General features: G+C 38.6%; 1 protein-coding gene across 2 annotated transcripts in view; it reads left to right on the forward strand.

Moving 5' to 3' along the window:
- The window catches only part of GCC2 (GRIP and coiled-coil domain containing 2), a 101792-nt gene that overhangs the window by 8784 nt on the left and 76786 nt on the right, over positions 1–16222 (forward strand). For both annotated transcript variants that reach the window (XM_014532101.1, XM_005884654.2), the window contains exons 5-9: positions 1944–2048; positions 3122–5581; positions 6054–6126; positions 8802–8902; positions 8994–9092. In XM_014532101.1, the coding sequence (XP_014387587.1) occupies positions 1944–2048; positions 3122–5581; positions 6054–6126; positions 8802–8902; positions 8994–9092 (2838 nt within the window). The remainder of the gene's footprint in view (positions 1–1943; positions 2049–3121; positions 5582–6053; positions 6127–8801; positions 8903–8993; positions 9093–16222) is intronic.

Genomic DNA, 16222 nt, shown 5'->3' on the forward strand with positions numbered 1-16222 from the left:
GCAGGGCTTGGGCGGGTCGGGTCGCAGGGGATCAACAGGGCGGGTGGAGGGAGCAGTTATGGCTGCTCTCAGTTCCGTCCCCAGCGGCTCTGCAACCGCTGCAAACCTCGGAGTGAAAACTGCCTTCCCGCTTCTCCCGTTTGAGTCTGGGTCCCTAGAGACTCGCCTGGATCTGGAGCTCAGAGTCTGAAACTCCCTCCCGATTGAAAACAACAACCGCGCCCTCCGCCGCCAGCCCGCTCCACATGCACTCCGCACCTTAGTATTTCACTTCAGCACTGCACCTCCTCTGAGTCTCGTATGGTTTCCTCTTTCCTCCTAGTTGTAGAACTTCCACTCAGCCAGCCTTCCTGTGGTTCTGGATGATGTCCGTTCCGTCTTTTAGTTGTATTTTTGAAGTGGTTGTTCGAGGCAGCAAACTCCGGCGTTAACCTATGCTGCCATCTTGGTTCTCCCCACAATGGGTTCTTCGGGAATTCTTCTTGTTTTTCATTTTGTCTGAACAAGTTCATATGTAATTGGTATAATCTGTTCTTTTAAAATTTGATAGAACTCAACAGTAAAGCTATCTATTTCTCCTGTTTTCTTCGGTGGACAATTTTAAATAGCTGGTTTGATTTTTAAGTAGATAGAGTGGTGTTAATCAAACTTTTAATTATTTGCCTTGAGTTAATAAAGCTATATTTTTCTAGGAATTTTTATTCATTTCATTCCAGTTTTCAATTTATTGCCAAATAATTGTTCATATTACATACTCTGTTTAATCTCTGATTTATATGTAGATATTTCTCCCCCTTTTTTCATTATATTGTTTGTTTCTTCAGACTTCTTTTGATCAGTCTTACTAAAGGTTGTCTGCTTTGTTAGCTGACTCTGTAATTGTTGAACTGTTTTCGATTTTATCAATTTCCACACCTATTTTATTTCTATAGAGAATAACCCTGTCTCTGCCCTAGCCAGTTTGGTTCAGTGGATGTAGCGTCGGCCTGCGGACTGAAGGGTCACGGGTTCGATTTCGGTCAGGGGCACATGCCTGGATTGCAGGCTCGGTCCCCAGTGCAGGGTGTGTGGGAGGTGGCTGATCGCCTGGGGGCAGGTCTTATCTTCCCCTAGTGCAGCGGTTCTCAACCTGTGGGTCGAGACCCCTTTAGTTGTCGAACGACCCTTTCACAGGGGTTGCCTAAGACCATCCTGCATATCAGATATTTACATTACGATTCATAACAGTAGCAACATTCCAGTTATGAAGTAGCAACGAAAATAATTTTATGGTTGGGTCACAACATGAGGAACTGTATTTAAAGGGCCAGAAGGTTGAGAACCACTGCCCTAGTGGCTTCTCTAGGATTTCTCGCATCTACGTTTCCTAACCAGATTTTGCCCCTTGTCAAAGAAAATCTTAATTCTTTCTCATCATCGATGTTTCTATCTCTCCCTTCCTCTCTGAAATCAGTTTTAAAAAGAAAGAAAGAAAAGAAATATATCTTTAAAAATAAAATAACCCTGTCTCTGAGGGAGACAGGACATGGGTAAATTTCTTGCCTATTATTCTAACTACTCCCTATTCATACTATCACCCAATCCCCAATTTTTGAACGCAATATACATTGTACCTTCAACGATATCTGTTGCCTCCAGTTCTTGAGCATTTAATTCTCTAGAGTATTTCTAGTTTCTCATAAGCGTTTTTCTGTGAAGGCCCTTAGGTTATAGCTTTCTTCCTCTCATTCAGTTCCTCCTCTTCCACTTTCAGTTTTTCAAAAATATGTTGAAATTTCTCATATCCTCATGTCCTTTCTTCTTTTCTCTTTGTTCTTATGTATGTTCCTTTTAAAATCTTTCATTCTTATTTTAGTGTGGTTTGGAAAAGGTGAGGAGATAACTTATGCATGTGATCAATCCATTATATTTAACTTCGGGCAAACGAATCCTGTTTCAAACAGGCATTGTCTGAACATCTGGATGCTGTTCTTCTGGAAAAAGCAGAGACTGAGCAACAGTGTTTTTCTCTGAAGAAGGAAAATATTAAAATGAAGCAACAGGTTGAGGTAAGGCAATATTTAAATTTTTATTAACTTATATAGTGTGGTAATGAATTTTAGACTTAAGATCTTAAAAGCATCTGATCTGACTTTAACAGTTTACAAACAAGAAAATAAATTGATATTTAAAAAGAAAAATAACTGAGATTACTCAACTACAAGAGATAGAGCTACCATTTCTTTGTTGCATTCTTTTTTTTTTTCATATTGATTTCAGAGAAGAAGGGAGAGGGAGAGAGAGAGAAACATCAATGATGAGAGAGAATCATTGATCATCTGCCTCCTGCACTGGGGATTGAGCCCGCAACCCGGGCATGTGCCCTTGACCAGAATCAAACCTAGGACCCTTCAGTCTGCAGGCTGATGCTCTATCCACTGAACCAAATCAGCTAGGGCTAATGTCATTCTTTAATAAAAATGGGGTAAAAAAAAGTATGTATTTTATGAAAACGTATTTATGTAGGTCGAACCTCACACATATTCTAAATACTATTATCTGTTCAGTTCTAGGATATGCAGTTACCTCTTGGGTCTGGGCAAATTTTTCCAAAAAGTCTTTTATTAATCTACTCAAGAGATAGTTGTTAAAGCCTTGTGATGTAATACAACTTACATAATTTGTCCTTTTAAAAGAAAATTAAATTAATAAATTTCCTAGTTATTACTCTGAATGGCATTAGTACTGTTGATATATATTGTCATATTTAAGGTAGTCAGACCCTAAGTAGAATTCTTGGAATATCAGTGCCCTATTTTTCTAAGTACTTTCCTGTTCATTTCCTGTTCTCTCTACTTAGCCTGTGACTAATACTTTTCTTGAGGACAGGGGTTTCTTTTGTCTTAATTAAATAATTATTTTTAATTTTTATGTCTTGATTTTTTTTTTTTAAGAGAGAGAGAGAGAGAGAGAGAAACATTGATTTGTGGTTCCACTTATTTATGTATTCATTGGTTGCTGCTTTTATGTGCCCTGACCAGTGATTAAACTCACATTCAGCATATTGGGACGACACTCTAGCCAACTGAGCTATCTGCCCAGGGCTAATAAAATAATTTTTATGTACTTATTTTTATAATAGGATTCTGAAAATAAGATGGAAGATATCCACAAGGAGTTTGAACAGTCACAAAGGAACTGTATGAAGCAAATGGAAAATTTGAAAAATGAATTAATGGCAGTACATTGTAAACACAGTGAAGATAAAGCTAGATTGCTGAAGGAATTGGAAGAAGAAAAAAAAAAACAATTAGAGTTTTCAGAACAACTTAAATTTCAGAGTGACTCTGAAGATAATGTTAAAAACCTGCAAGAAGAGATTCAGAAAATTAGGGCAGCCTTTGAGGAGCAAATTTTATATCTGAAAAATCAATTAGAAGCTGCCACAAATGAAAAGGAGCAAGAAATTACACATCTTCAAAAAGTCATTGAGGCTAATTCTCAGCATTACCAAAAAGATATTGATAGTTTGCAAGAAAAACTTATGCAGTTGAAAGCTACACATCAAGAAGAAGTGAAAGAATTGATGTGCCAAAATGCAGCATCTGCTAAAGAACAAGAAGCAGAAGCCAATAATTTTAACCAGCTAAAAGAGAACTTAGTCAAACAATGTGAGGCAAGTGAGAAGGACATTCAGGAAAAATATGAATTGGAAAACTTAGGGAAAGCCTCAAATGCAAACCAAGAAAATCAGATGTCTTCTTTGCTCTTACAAGATACTTTTGTAGAACAAATAGTAAATGAAAAAGTCAAACACTTAGAAGATACTTTAAAAGAACTAGAGTCTCAACATAATATCTTAAAAGATGAGGTAATTTATATGAATAATCTTAAATTAAAACTTGAAATTGATGCCCAACGTATAAAGGATGAATTTTTTCATGAGCGGGAAGATTTAGAATTTAAAATTAACGAATTATTACTAGTTAAAGAAGAACAGGGCTGTGTAATCGAAAAATTAAAATATGAACTAGAAGATTCAAATAAACAATTTTGCCATATTACAGAACAGCATAACAAAGAAATACAGAGACTTCAGGAGCAACAGCAAAAAGAAATATCAGAACTACATGAGACATTTTTGTCAGATTCAGAAAAAGAAAAATTAACATTAATGTTTGAAATACAGTGTCTTAAGGAGCAGTGTGAAAACCTACAGCAAGAAAAGCAAGAAGCAGTATTAAATTATGAAAGTTTGCGAGAGATTATGGAAATTTTACAAGCAGAACTAGGGGAATCTGCTGGAAAAATAAGTCAAGAATTTGAATCAATGAAGCAACAACAAGCATCTGATGTTAATGATCTTCAGCAGAAGCTCAGAACTGCTTTCAAAGAAAAAGATGCTCTTCTTGAAACTGTGAATCATCTCCAAATAGAAAATGAAAAGTTATTGTCACAAAAAGAACTTGTACCAGAACTTGAAAGGGCCGTAAAAAATCTTCAAGAAAAGAATGACGCGTATTTAGTTAGTCTCAGTCAGAGAGATTCCATGTTACAAGAATTTGAAGCAAAGATAAGTTCTCTTACAGAAGAAAAAGATAATTTCATAAGTAAAATTAAAAGTTCTCATGAAGAGATGGGTAATCTCCATATAAAATGTGAAAGGGAAGAAAGATTAATTCTAGAACTTAGGGAAAAAGTGCAGCAAACTACCCAATACAACAGTGAACTAGAACAAAAGGTAAATGAATTGACAGGAGAACTCGAAGAAACTTTAAAAGAAAAAGACCAGAGTAGCCAAGAACTAGAAAAGCTTATGGGTCAATTGAAAACTCTCTCTGAAAACCAGGAAGCACTGTCATCTGAAGTGAAGTCTCTTTATGAGGAAAATAGTAAGCTAAGTTCAGAAAAGAATAATTTGAATAGAGATGTGGAAGCTTTCTTGTCTCAAAAGGAAGAATATTTTATTCTTAAGGAACACATTTCTGAATTAGAAAAGAAACTTCAGGTAACAGTTCAAGAGCGAGATAATTTAAATAAACTGTTTGAAAATGAGCAAGTCCAGAAGTTATTTGTCAAAACTCAGTTGTATGGTTTTCTTAAACAAATGGAGCTGGAAGTAGAAGAAAATGAAGAGCAAGATGTTGCAAATGTTCTACAAGCTGTAGGTGAATCCTTAGCTAAAACAAATGAGGAAAAACATAACTTGCTCTTTCAATATGATAAAAAGGTATTGGAGTTAGAAAAAAATATTAAGTGCCTTGAGGAGGAGAATATAGTTCAATATGAGGAACTTAGGTCTTTACTGAGAGACTATGAACAAGAGAAAGTTCTCTTAAAGAAAGAGTTAGAAGAAACTAGGTCAGAAAAAGAGGCCCTGCAGTCTGATCTTCTAGAAATGAAAAATGCTAATGAAAGAACAAGGCTTGAAAATTCGAATCTTTCAATTCAAGTTGAAGAAATGTCTCAAAAATTGTGTAGCAACTTTGAAATCCATAATGAAAAAGAAAAATCTTTTATAAAGGAACTTGAAAACCTAAGGCTAGCACTAAAACAAAAAGAATCTGAATTGCAAGAAGTGAAAGCAGAGTTGATATTAAAGGTATTTTAATTTGAATTTTTATCGATTTAAATAAATTCTTAGTTCCAATTGTAAGCTCTAGAAAATATATAAACTTTTTTACACTTCAAAGCCAGAATTTAAATTTTTGGCATTTAAACTCAAATGGGAAATTTTTGAAAAGTACATGTTCATGATGACTTTTTGGTTTTGGATCATTTTAGAATTATGATCTTGCATAAGATTAAGTGATATTGTGTAATTGTATAATTTAGTCAACAGCAAAACTGCACTACGAATGAAAAAACTTGAATTTCATTCTTGTGTGATGTACATATTACCTTTTTTAAGGTCAATATTACCTGGTCTCTCAAGGGAAGAAAAAGACTGTTCACCAAATTGCTTTTTGTATGGATTTTTTAATAATGATTTTCTTATATTTAACATGATGGCCCGTTCATCATTAGGAATAAAATGATTCTGTTTTTGTTTTTGTGTTTCCTATAAAATCCAGGATTCTTTTGAGAAATCTCCTTCTGTAGAAAATGATCAACCTCCTTTAGTAAAAGAACTAGAAGAAAAAATAGGTAAGTACCGTTTTGCATATGTTGTCACAATTATACAGATTCTCCTTAGGGTTAAAGTAGGTTGGGAAATATAGAAGCCAGTTAATAAGTCTTTAAATCATAATAAGCAGCTGTCTCTTCCTAATATCCCCTTTCTTGCCCCTCTGCCATCTGTTTGTCTTCCCTTTCAAAACTGTCACTTTTTGTTTAATCCAAGTAAAGGACTGATATGATTTCATTTATAATAAATGGTTCCATGGTTAAATAAACAAACTGTTTGAATGCCCAGTTACCTAGGCACTAGTAATAGAAAGCTGATTAAGATACAGGTCATGTCTTCAAAAAGCTCACTGCCACAAGGGGCTGTTATTACATTAGTTTGATGTGTGTGCAAGGTACAGTGCTGCTGGTACTAAAAGTAACTGCCTGTTTTAAGTTAGGAAAAACATCACAGTATAAACTACTTTTCTTGTGTCTTGAAAAATGAAAAATTTTCCACAAAAGGAAGGTATTTTAGCAAGAGGAAACAGCAAGAGCTTGTATGTTAACATATATACCATCAAGGAGCATATTAGAAGTTCCTGGGGAGGCAGGAGTCTGAGCATAGAAGCACCAGTGCCACCTGCAGAGGAGTCAGGACTTTATTTCTCATCATTATGGGATAGCTCTTTTAAAGACAAAGAAACAGCACTAGGTGGTTGGGCTCAGTGGATAGAGCATTGGCCTGGGGACTGAAGTGTCCTGGGTTCCATTCCAGTCAAGGGCACATGCCCGGGTTGCGGGCTCGAACCCCAGTAGGAGGCGTGCAGGAGGCAGCCTCTCCTTTCCTCTTTGAAATCAATAAAAATATATTTTTAAAAATATAAATAAAGACAAACAAATACTTAGTGTTATGTAATGTGCCCATAATTCCTCATTTTAGTGCTCACTTAGATTGGCAGAGAGAAGGGGAGAGGGTAGCTGGAAGAGATTAGAATGACACCCAGTTTTCTGTAATGGATGATTGGGGCAAGTCAGGTTAGGGAGATCATGAGCTCAGTTTTAAATAAATTAAGTATAAGGACCAATGCAAGTGGAGATGTCAAATAGACTGCGAAATATGCAAATCCAGAATTGAGAAAAAGCCAAATCAGAGGTAAAAATTTGTAATCAACATAATAGTTGGCATTAAAAGCCATGTGATTGAGATCACTAAGCAAATGAGTGTAGAAAAAGGATGAGGACCAGAGATAGTTCTCTATCATTTAAAAATCAGAAAGATAGAAACAGCAAAGAAAGTTGAGAAGGAAAGAAGGGAGGTAGGAAGACCCAGAGCATAAAATGTCTTGGAAGCTAAGGCAAATGAAGTTCAAGTGTTTCAAGAGGGAAAAATGTTTAACCATGTGAATGCTATGATAGGCCAAGTAACATTAGTACTAAGCACTAACCATTGGATTAAGCAACCTAGATGTCATTGGTAACTTGGTAGTAATAGTTCCCATAAGCCAAAGCCAGATCCTGATTGAAGTGAGTTATAGAAACAAATGGAGGAAGAGAAATTTGAGAGCATATATAAACAACTCTTACAAGTTCTGCTATAAAAGAAAGAAGAGATGGGACAATATCCACAGAGGAAATGTGGTTTGCCTCTTTGTGTGTGTGTGATGTTTCATCTATCCTATCATGACTGCAACCCTCTTTAACTGCATTCATTATTTATTCATGAGCTTAATCTCTCGATATTTTTCTTATTGTATGCTTATAAATTGGAGAAACACTAATAGAGGAGGAAGTATGCTGCACAATAAAGAAGAATTGCTACATTGGTGCCTGAGTAGGTGAGAAGATATAGGACAAAATGCAGAATTGAAACAATTGTCCTGTGCTTCACACACACAGATGGTTCATCAGTAGCAGCCAGATGTATTTGTACAGTGTATTTGAAGACAGGTGCAACTACACTAATAAGCAGGGATAGAACTAAAGTTAAGCAATGATACCATCAAAAAGTAAAATATGCCCTGTCAAGTGTGGCTTAGTTGGTTGAGTGTCAGCCTATGAACAGGAGGTCACGGTTCGATTCCCAGTCAAGACACATGCCCAGGTTGCGGACTCAATCCCCAATAGGAGATGTGCAGGAGGCAGCCAATCAATGATGCTCTCTCATCATTGATGTTTCTATCTCTCCCTCTCTCTTCCTCTCTGAAATAAAATAAAATAAAATAAAATAAAAATTTAAAAAGAAATTAGGGGAGAGGTCAAGACTGGATACATAGAACACATTACAGGTTTAGTTGTAAGAATAAGACCAACCAAAAGGGGTATGCTTAGAGAGCATGACTACATAACTTCATCTGATTATATAACTTAATAACAATATAACTTCTCTTCTACTTGATCCTTGTTTGAAAATTATCACCTAAAATCTTGGTATACGGGTGTTTCCAGGAAATCTTTTCAGGTTAAAGATGTCCTAACAGCCTCTCTAATTCCTAGACAGTTATGAAATGCCTGAAAAACAAAAGTAGACTGTTATGGAGGATTGAAGAAAATGGAAATTTTTTACATTGTTTCCCTAACTTAGATAATGAATACTTAAGCTTTCACTTAAAAAAATAGGTATTAATATTTTTTCTAGGGCTAAAATAAGTAAATTTGGATATTTTTCCTTTTTTCCTTTTGAGTTCATATATAAGCCATTCATTTTATGTTTTTAGAGTACCTCAAAAAAGAATCCAGAGAGAAAGAGGAAAAAATAAATAAGATAAAACTAGTTGCTGTGAAGGCAAAGAAAGAACTAGATTCTAGCAGGAGAGAGGTAAGGTGACTTAATACAAATTCAAAAACCTTACATTTTAGAAAATCAACTTTTCTATCCATAAAAACTCTCTATTATATATTTAAAATAGGCCCAGACTCTAAGGGAAGAGCTCAAATCTCTTCATTCAGAAAAGGATCAGTTGTCTACTTCCATGAGAGATCTAATTCAAGGAGCAGAAAGCTATAAGGTAAAAAGTTACTTCAATAACAAGATTTATTTGTAACCTCTAAGCTAACAAATGTACTAGAAATTCTTGTCTATAATATAATCACCTTGTGTTTTTAGTAAATCGTTTTTACTATGTTTTTATATAATGTGCTATCATAATGTCAAGATTTTAAGTAGCTATGCTTTAAATAGTGCCTTGTATGTTAAAATTAAGATTCTGTTTTTGGATTTTTATAATAAAACTAGAGGCCTGGTGCACGAATTCGTGCACGGGTGGGGTCCCTCAGCCTGGCTGGCGATGGGGGCCGATTGGGGTGGCCGGCCGACCAGGGGAAGGGACCGCGGGAGGTTGGCTGTGGGAGCGCACTGACCACCACGGGGCAGCCCCTGTGTTGAGCATCTGCCCCCTGGTGGTCAGTGCACGCCATAGCAACCGGTCGATCATTTGGTCATTTGGTAGCTTAGGCTTTTATATATATAGATTAGGAACAAAAAAGATGGTATTATTACTGTTATCTTCTATATATATAAAAGGCTAATATGCTAAGTGTCTGACCGTTCAACCGGTTGCTATGACGCACACGGACCATCACGGGGCAGACACTCAACGCAGGAGCTGCCGAGCTGCAGTGAATTGGCAGCAGTGGTTCTTGGGTGACGCACCCCGAAACCAGAGAGGAGGGAGCCAGATTCCTCGCGGGGAATTCCACCTTCAGCCATGGGTTATGTTGTTGCTGGGGCACTGTCGGCCCCGAATCTGGTTTACTGCACACCTGCGTTTGCGTTCCACACCCTGTACGACAGCAACTTTGCAGAGTGCCCTCTCGCACTCTGGGACCCCTTGGGGGATGTTGGAGAGCTGGTTTCGGCCTGATCCCCGCAGGCCAGGGCGAGGGACCTCACCTGCCGGAGGTACTCCACTCACTCCACAGATGCCGGGGAGGGACTGCAGGAGGTTGGCTCCAGGCCGTATCCGGCCCATCTTGCCCAGTCCCGCCCTGCCGGCCACCTTCTAATTAATTTCTTTTCAATGTGCACGAATCCGTGTCCCGGGTCACTAGTTATTTAATACTAGAGGCCTTCACCGGTGGGGTCATGGCCTGAGGAATCAGCCTGCTGAGGGAGCGCTGCTCATCCTGGTCAGCCAAGCGGCGCTCCCACTGTGGGAGCACACTGACCATCAAGGGGCAGCTCCTGCGTTGAGCATCTGCCCCCTGGTGCTCAGTGTGCGTCATAGCAACTGGTCGACTGGTCGTTCTGGTTGTTTTGCCATTCAGTCACTGGGCTTTTATTATATAGGACTAGAGGCCCAGTGCACGAATTCGTGCACCAGTGGGGTCCCTCAGCCTGGCCTGTGGGATCGGGCCGAAACCAACTTTCCAACATCTTCCAAGGGGTCCTAGATTGTGAGAAGGTGCAGGCAAGGCTGAGGGACCCCACTGGTGCACAATTAGGGCCAGGAAGGGACGTGGGAGGTTGGCCAGCAGGGAAGGGACCATGGGAGGGCTCCAGGGTGTGTCCAGTACATCTCGCTCAGTCCCAATCAGCTGGACTCCAGCAGCAAGCTAACCTACCGGTCGGAGCGTCTACCCCCTGGTGGTCAGTGCACGTCACAGCAAGTGGTTGAGCAGCCTATCATTAGCATATTACACTTTGATTGGTTGAACGGACAACTGGACACTTGGTATATTAGGCTTTTATTATATAGGAATTGTTCTGCCCACATGAATAAGCCATTTGAAGCTTAAACAACAGGTCTGACAGGGAAATGAAAGCATTATTATTTGGAGGTAATATGCTTTTCTACCTGAATGAGAATACTATAAAAAATAAAGTAATTTAAAATGAGAGTACAAAATTACTGAATGCAAAATAAATACCATTACGTTTCTTTATGTATTCTTTCAGCAAATATTTTTACAGCTGGGCTGAGTACTGGGGAGATGGTGGTCACCAATATACTAAGTTATTGCCATGTTAGGACTTACATTCCAATGGCAATAACAGGCAAGCAGACAAAAATACAAGATGGATACTGTATAGAAAAGTAAAGGTAGATAGGGAGAAGTAGGCCATAATCAAGTGGGATTTGATTAAACGAAGAAAAACCCAAAGTAGCCTAAAATAAAATTTCATGAAGAACTTTAATGATAAAATTTGGAACTTAATGAAGAAAACTGCAAATCATATATAGGATGACTCAATATTACTTGAAATATTAGTTCTCAGTTTTGTTTACAAGTTCTAAAACAATTTCACTTAAAATTGTAAGTTTTTTAAAATAAGTTTTTATTTTTCAGTTATAGTTGACATACAATATTATATTAGTTTCAGGTGTACATGACAGTGATTAGACATTATAAAACTTACTGAGTGCTCATCCCCAAAAATGTAACCACCTGACATCATACATAGTTACTAGAATATTATTTTTATTTTATTTTTTTGTTGTTGTTAATCCTTACCCAAGGATATTTTTCTATTATTTTTAGAGAGAGTGGAAGGGAAAGGGAGAGACAGAAACATCGATGTGAGAGAGACACATCGATTGGTTGCCTCCTACACGCACCCTGACCAGGGCCAGGGAACCTGCAACCAATGTATGGGCCCTTGACCGGAATTGAACCCGGGACCCTTCAGTCGGCGGGCCAATGCTCTATCCACTGAGCAAAACTGGCTAGGGCATAGTTATTAGAATATTATTGACTGTATTCCCTATGCTGTACTTTATACCCAAGACTATAAGTACTAATTTGTACTTCTAAAACCCTTCACCTTTCTTATCCATCCCTCAAATCCCCCTTCCATCTGGCAACTGTCAAAATGTTATCTGTATCTATGAATCTGTTTCTGTTCTGCTGGTTCGTTTATTTTGATTTTTAGATTTAATTGTTGATATGCACTTATTGCTATTTTATTGTTTTTATTTAGATTGTTTAACATTTCATGTAATACTGGTAAACTTCTTTAGCTTTTCCTTGTCTGGGAAGCTGTTTATCTGACTTTGAATTCTAAATGATAGCTTTGCTGAGTAGAATAATCTTGCTTGTAGGTCCTTCCTTTTAATCACTTTGAATATTTCTTGCCACTCTATTCTGGCCTGCAAAGTTTCTGTTGAGAAATCAGCTGACAGTCATATGGGCGCTCCCTTGTAGATAACTAACTGCTTTTCTCTTGCTGCTTTTAAGATTCTCTCTTTGCCTTTACCTTTGGCATTTTAATTATAATGTGTCTTGGTGTGGGCCTTTTTGGGTTCATCTTGTTTGGGACTCTCTGCACTTCCTGGACTTGTGTGTCTATTTATTTTACCAGGTAAGGGAAATTTTCTGTCATTATTTTTTCAAATTTTAATTTCTTGCTCCCCTCCTTCCCATGACCCTATGATGCGAATGTTGGTATGCTTGAAGTTGTACCAGAGGCTCCTTACACTATCTTCATATTTTTGGATTCCTTTTTCTTTATGCTGTTCTAATTCTTTGTTTTTTGCTTCCTTATATTCCAATTTCTTGACTTGATTCTTCACTACTCTACTGTTGATTCCCTGTAAATTATTCTTCATTTCAGTTAGTGAATCCTTCATTTCTGACTGGTTCTTTTTTATACTTCCTAAGACCTTCTTCATGCTGTTGAAGTTCTCACTAAGTTCTTTGAGCATCCTTATAACCACTGTTTTGACTCTGTATCTGGTAGTTTGCTTGCTTCCATTTCATTTCATTCTTTTTCTGGAGGTTTCTCCTGTTCTTTCTTTTACAACATGTTTCTTTGTCTCTGCATTTTTTCCGCTTCCTTGTGTTTGTTTCTATGTATTAGGTAGAGCTGTGTCTCTCGGACTTGGTAACGTGGCCTTGTGTAGTAGTTGTCTTATAGGGTTCTGTGGCCCAGCTGGGTGCTCCAGGTGCACCCCTGTGTGGACTGTGTGCACTGTCCTTTTGTAGTTGAGTGTTCTTTGATGTTGGTATCTCTGAAAGGAATTGACCCCCAGGCCAATTGGCTGTGAGGACCAACTGTGATTATAGCTGAAGAGCTGCTATACAGGAGCCCACCCTATGGAGCAGGACTTGCTTCAGTGGGGCTTTGGTGCTCACCTAGTCTGCCCCTTGGGTGTGTCACTAGTGGATGTGGTAGAGTTGTAATCTGGCCTGGTCTGATGCTGTCCTCCGGATGGACTGGTTTGGGGCCTACTGGGAGGTGCAAAGTCAGCCACTGCCTGGGCCCTGCCTGGTGCCACCTGGCACAAGCTACAGAGAGATCTGCAGATGGCTGCTACTTGTGTTGGGCTTGGAGTTGCCCAGCAGAGGTCAATATCTGAACCAAAAGAGGGCTGCCACTAGTGCCATACCTGGGGCCACTTATTGAGAGGTACAGGGTATGCTGATGTCAGTTGCTGCTTGTCTGAGAGATTTTAGGAAATTCTGAAGCATGAGGCAAGAGAGGCCAGTTGTATGGAAAAGTCACTGGAAACAACTTGGATGAGTTAGCAAGTTGGGCAGGGGTAAGGTCTCGGGGAATCACCAGAGCAAGGCAAACAGTGTGAGCCAGGTTGATGGAGACTGAGATATGGTACCCACCTGTCAGTTGGGGTATTGGGAAAACGACCTCTGCCAGCACTTTTGTCTGGGAGAAAGCTGCCCCAGTAGCTCCTACCCTGATGCCAGACAATTTAGTTCCTCCTCATATGTCCCTGATCCTTTAAAGGTGCTGCACCAGCGCTAGAGCTCAGAGGAAGTGAGTCTGTGTAAGTTCGTGCATAGGCCCTTTAAGAACTGCCTGGGACTCGAGCAGCCTCCATCTCACTGAGCCACTATCCCTGCTGGTTTTTACAGCCAGAATTCATGGGGACTTATTTTCTTGGCACTGGAACTTGGGCTGAGGTGTCTGGTGTGGGTCTGGTACTCCTTGCTCCTCAGGGGGTACCTCCGTAGCCAGGATATCCCACCCGATTTAAAACCATCACATGTGGTTGTGGAACCAGCTTATTCTATGACTCCTCCCCTCCTACCAGTCTCAATATGGCTTCTTTAATTTCCTAGTTGTAGGACAGCCAGCCAGCCAGATTTTAGGCATTTCTGAATGATGGTTATTCTGAAGATTATTTACCTTTTTTTATATGGTTGTGGGAAGAGGTGAGTACCATGTTTACCTATGCCACCATCTTGGCCAGAAGCCTTCTAGGGTTTTTTGGTAGGGCAATCTGGACAAGTTAGCACGAATAGAAGTGAAAAATGACATCTTGCAGACAAAAAAATTTATTTCAAACCTACAATGATGTGCAAAAATAAAGCATTAATTTAATAGAAGACCTAGTGACTTTTGCATAACAACACACAAAGTGTGTAGCCTCTCTCCTACACACTTTATATTATCGCACAGAAACCAAGGAAGAAGGAATTAGAAAACTATTTCAGAAAAATCTAGGTAGACTTTTAATTCATTCCCCACACTAAAATAAAATCTGGATGGATTATAGAGTTTTATCAAAATAAAAGCAAATTTTTAAAACCTACAATAAAATATTTGATCATTTGACTTCTGAATATGAAATACTTTTCTAAACTTAAAAGCAATGAAAGAAGTTACAAAAGAAAATATACTGAACTAAAGACAATATGAAATTAGCATGAAAATATGACAAGATATTAGTGTCCTTAATATATACAGATATCTCACAAATCCATTTTTTAAACACACTTACCTGAAATTTAAATATGGACTTTATCTTTTATGAGCCATTAGGAACTTGCTTCTTTACATATTAATTTATTATTTTCTACAGTGGCAGATCATGTATGTCAATATATTTGTTTAAAATAGAGATTTCTAAAGATTGAAAACAAGAGTAGAATATTCAGGAACTGTGAGACAACTACAAAAAGTATAATATATGCATAATGAGATGTCATAAGGAGAAGAAAGAGAGAAAGGAACAAAGATTTGACACAGTAATGACGGAGAATTTTCTGAAATTTTTAACTTGGAAATGTGACGTTGTTAGACACCAAATTACAGATCCAGAAGCTCAGAGAACACTAAGCATGATAAATACCCCCCCCCCCAAAATCTAAACCAAAGCATATCATTTGCAAATTTTAGAACATCAAAGATAAATTATGAATAAAGAAGCAATATAGGTAAGGAAACACACCTTACCTATAAGAATTACATTCACCTTATGAGAAACCATATAAGAAAGAAGAGAATGGAATGAAATACTGAAAGTGTTGAAAGAAAAAAAAAAAAACCCCACTAACCTAGACTTCTGTGCCCTGAAAAATTATCCTCCAAAAAGTGAAGTAGAAATAAAGACTTTATCAGGTAAAACTTGAGGGAATTAGTAGACATGCCTTTCACCAAATATTAAAAGTTCTTTAGAGAGAAGGAAAATGATACAGGTCAGATCCAGAATAGGCATATTGAAGAACAAAGTGGGAGAATTAACATCATATGGCTACAACACTTACTATAAAGCAACAGCAATCAAGATTGTGGCTGAAAAAAATGGACAGATCTATACAACAGAATAGAGAGCCCAGAAACATCTACACTAATAAAAGAGAAACATGGCAATTAGCGTACGACCGCTACCCTTCCCATTGGCTAATCAGGGAGATATGCAAATTAACTGTCAGCCAAGATGGCGGCCAGCAGCCAGGCAGCTGATGCGAACAGGGAGGCTTGCTTCCTTCAGTGACAGAGGACTCCAACATTCCCCCGCCTGCCTTGCCGGCCTCTGAGCTTCAGTTGGAAACATTGTAACATTTATAGAAGATAAACAAAACCCCAGAAACCTCCTGTCAGTCAGCCGGGATCTCAGAGCTGGAGTCGCAACATTGTTTCGAATACAGAAAACAAAGGCCAGAAACCTGCTTTCAGCAGCCGAGCCTCAGAGAGAAAGCCGGCTCCCAGCTCCAGTGACAGCCATAGAAGGTAAATAAATGCCAGAATAAAAAAAAAAAGAAAAAAAGGAGAGGTTTGGAGCTTCAGTCACCTGCCAGCCTGAAAACGGCCCTCAGCCCCTCACCCAGACTGGCCAGGCACCCCAGTGGGGACCCCCACCCTGAAGCAACAAGATGGCGGCTAATTTGCATACTGAAGGCAGGCGGCAGCAGGCAAGGCTGTCTGCGGTCTGGGACCCGGATCTGTGACCCTGCC

This window comes from Myotis brandtii, unplaced genomic scaffold, assembly GCF_000412655.1.
Source record: "Myotis brandtii unplaced genomic scaffold, ASM41265v1 scaffold842, whole genome shotgun sequence".
Lineage (NCBI taxonomy): Eukaryota > Metazoa > Chordata > Mammalia > Chiroptera > Vespertilionidae > Myotis > Myotis brandtii.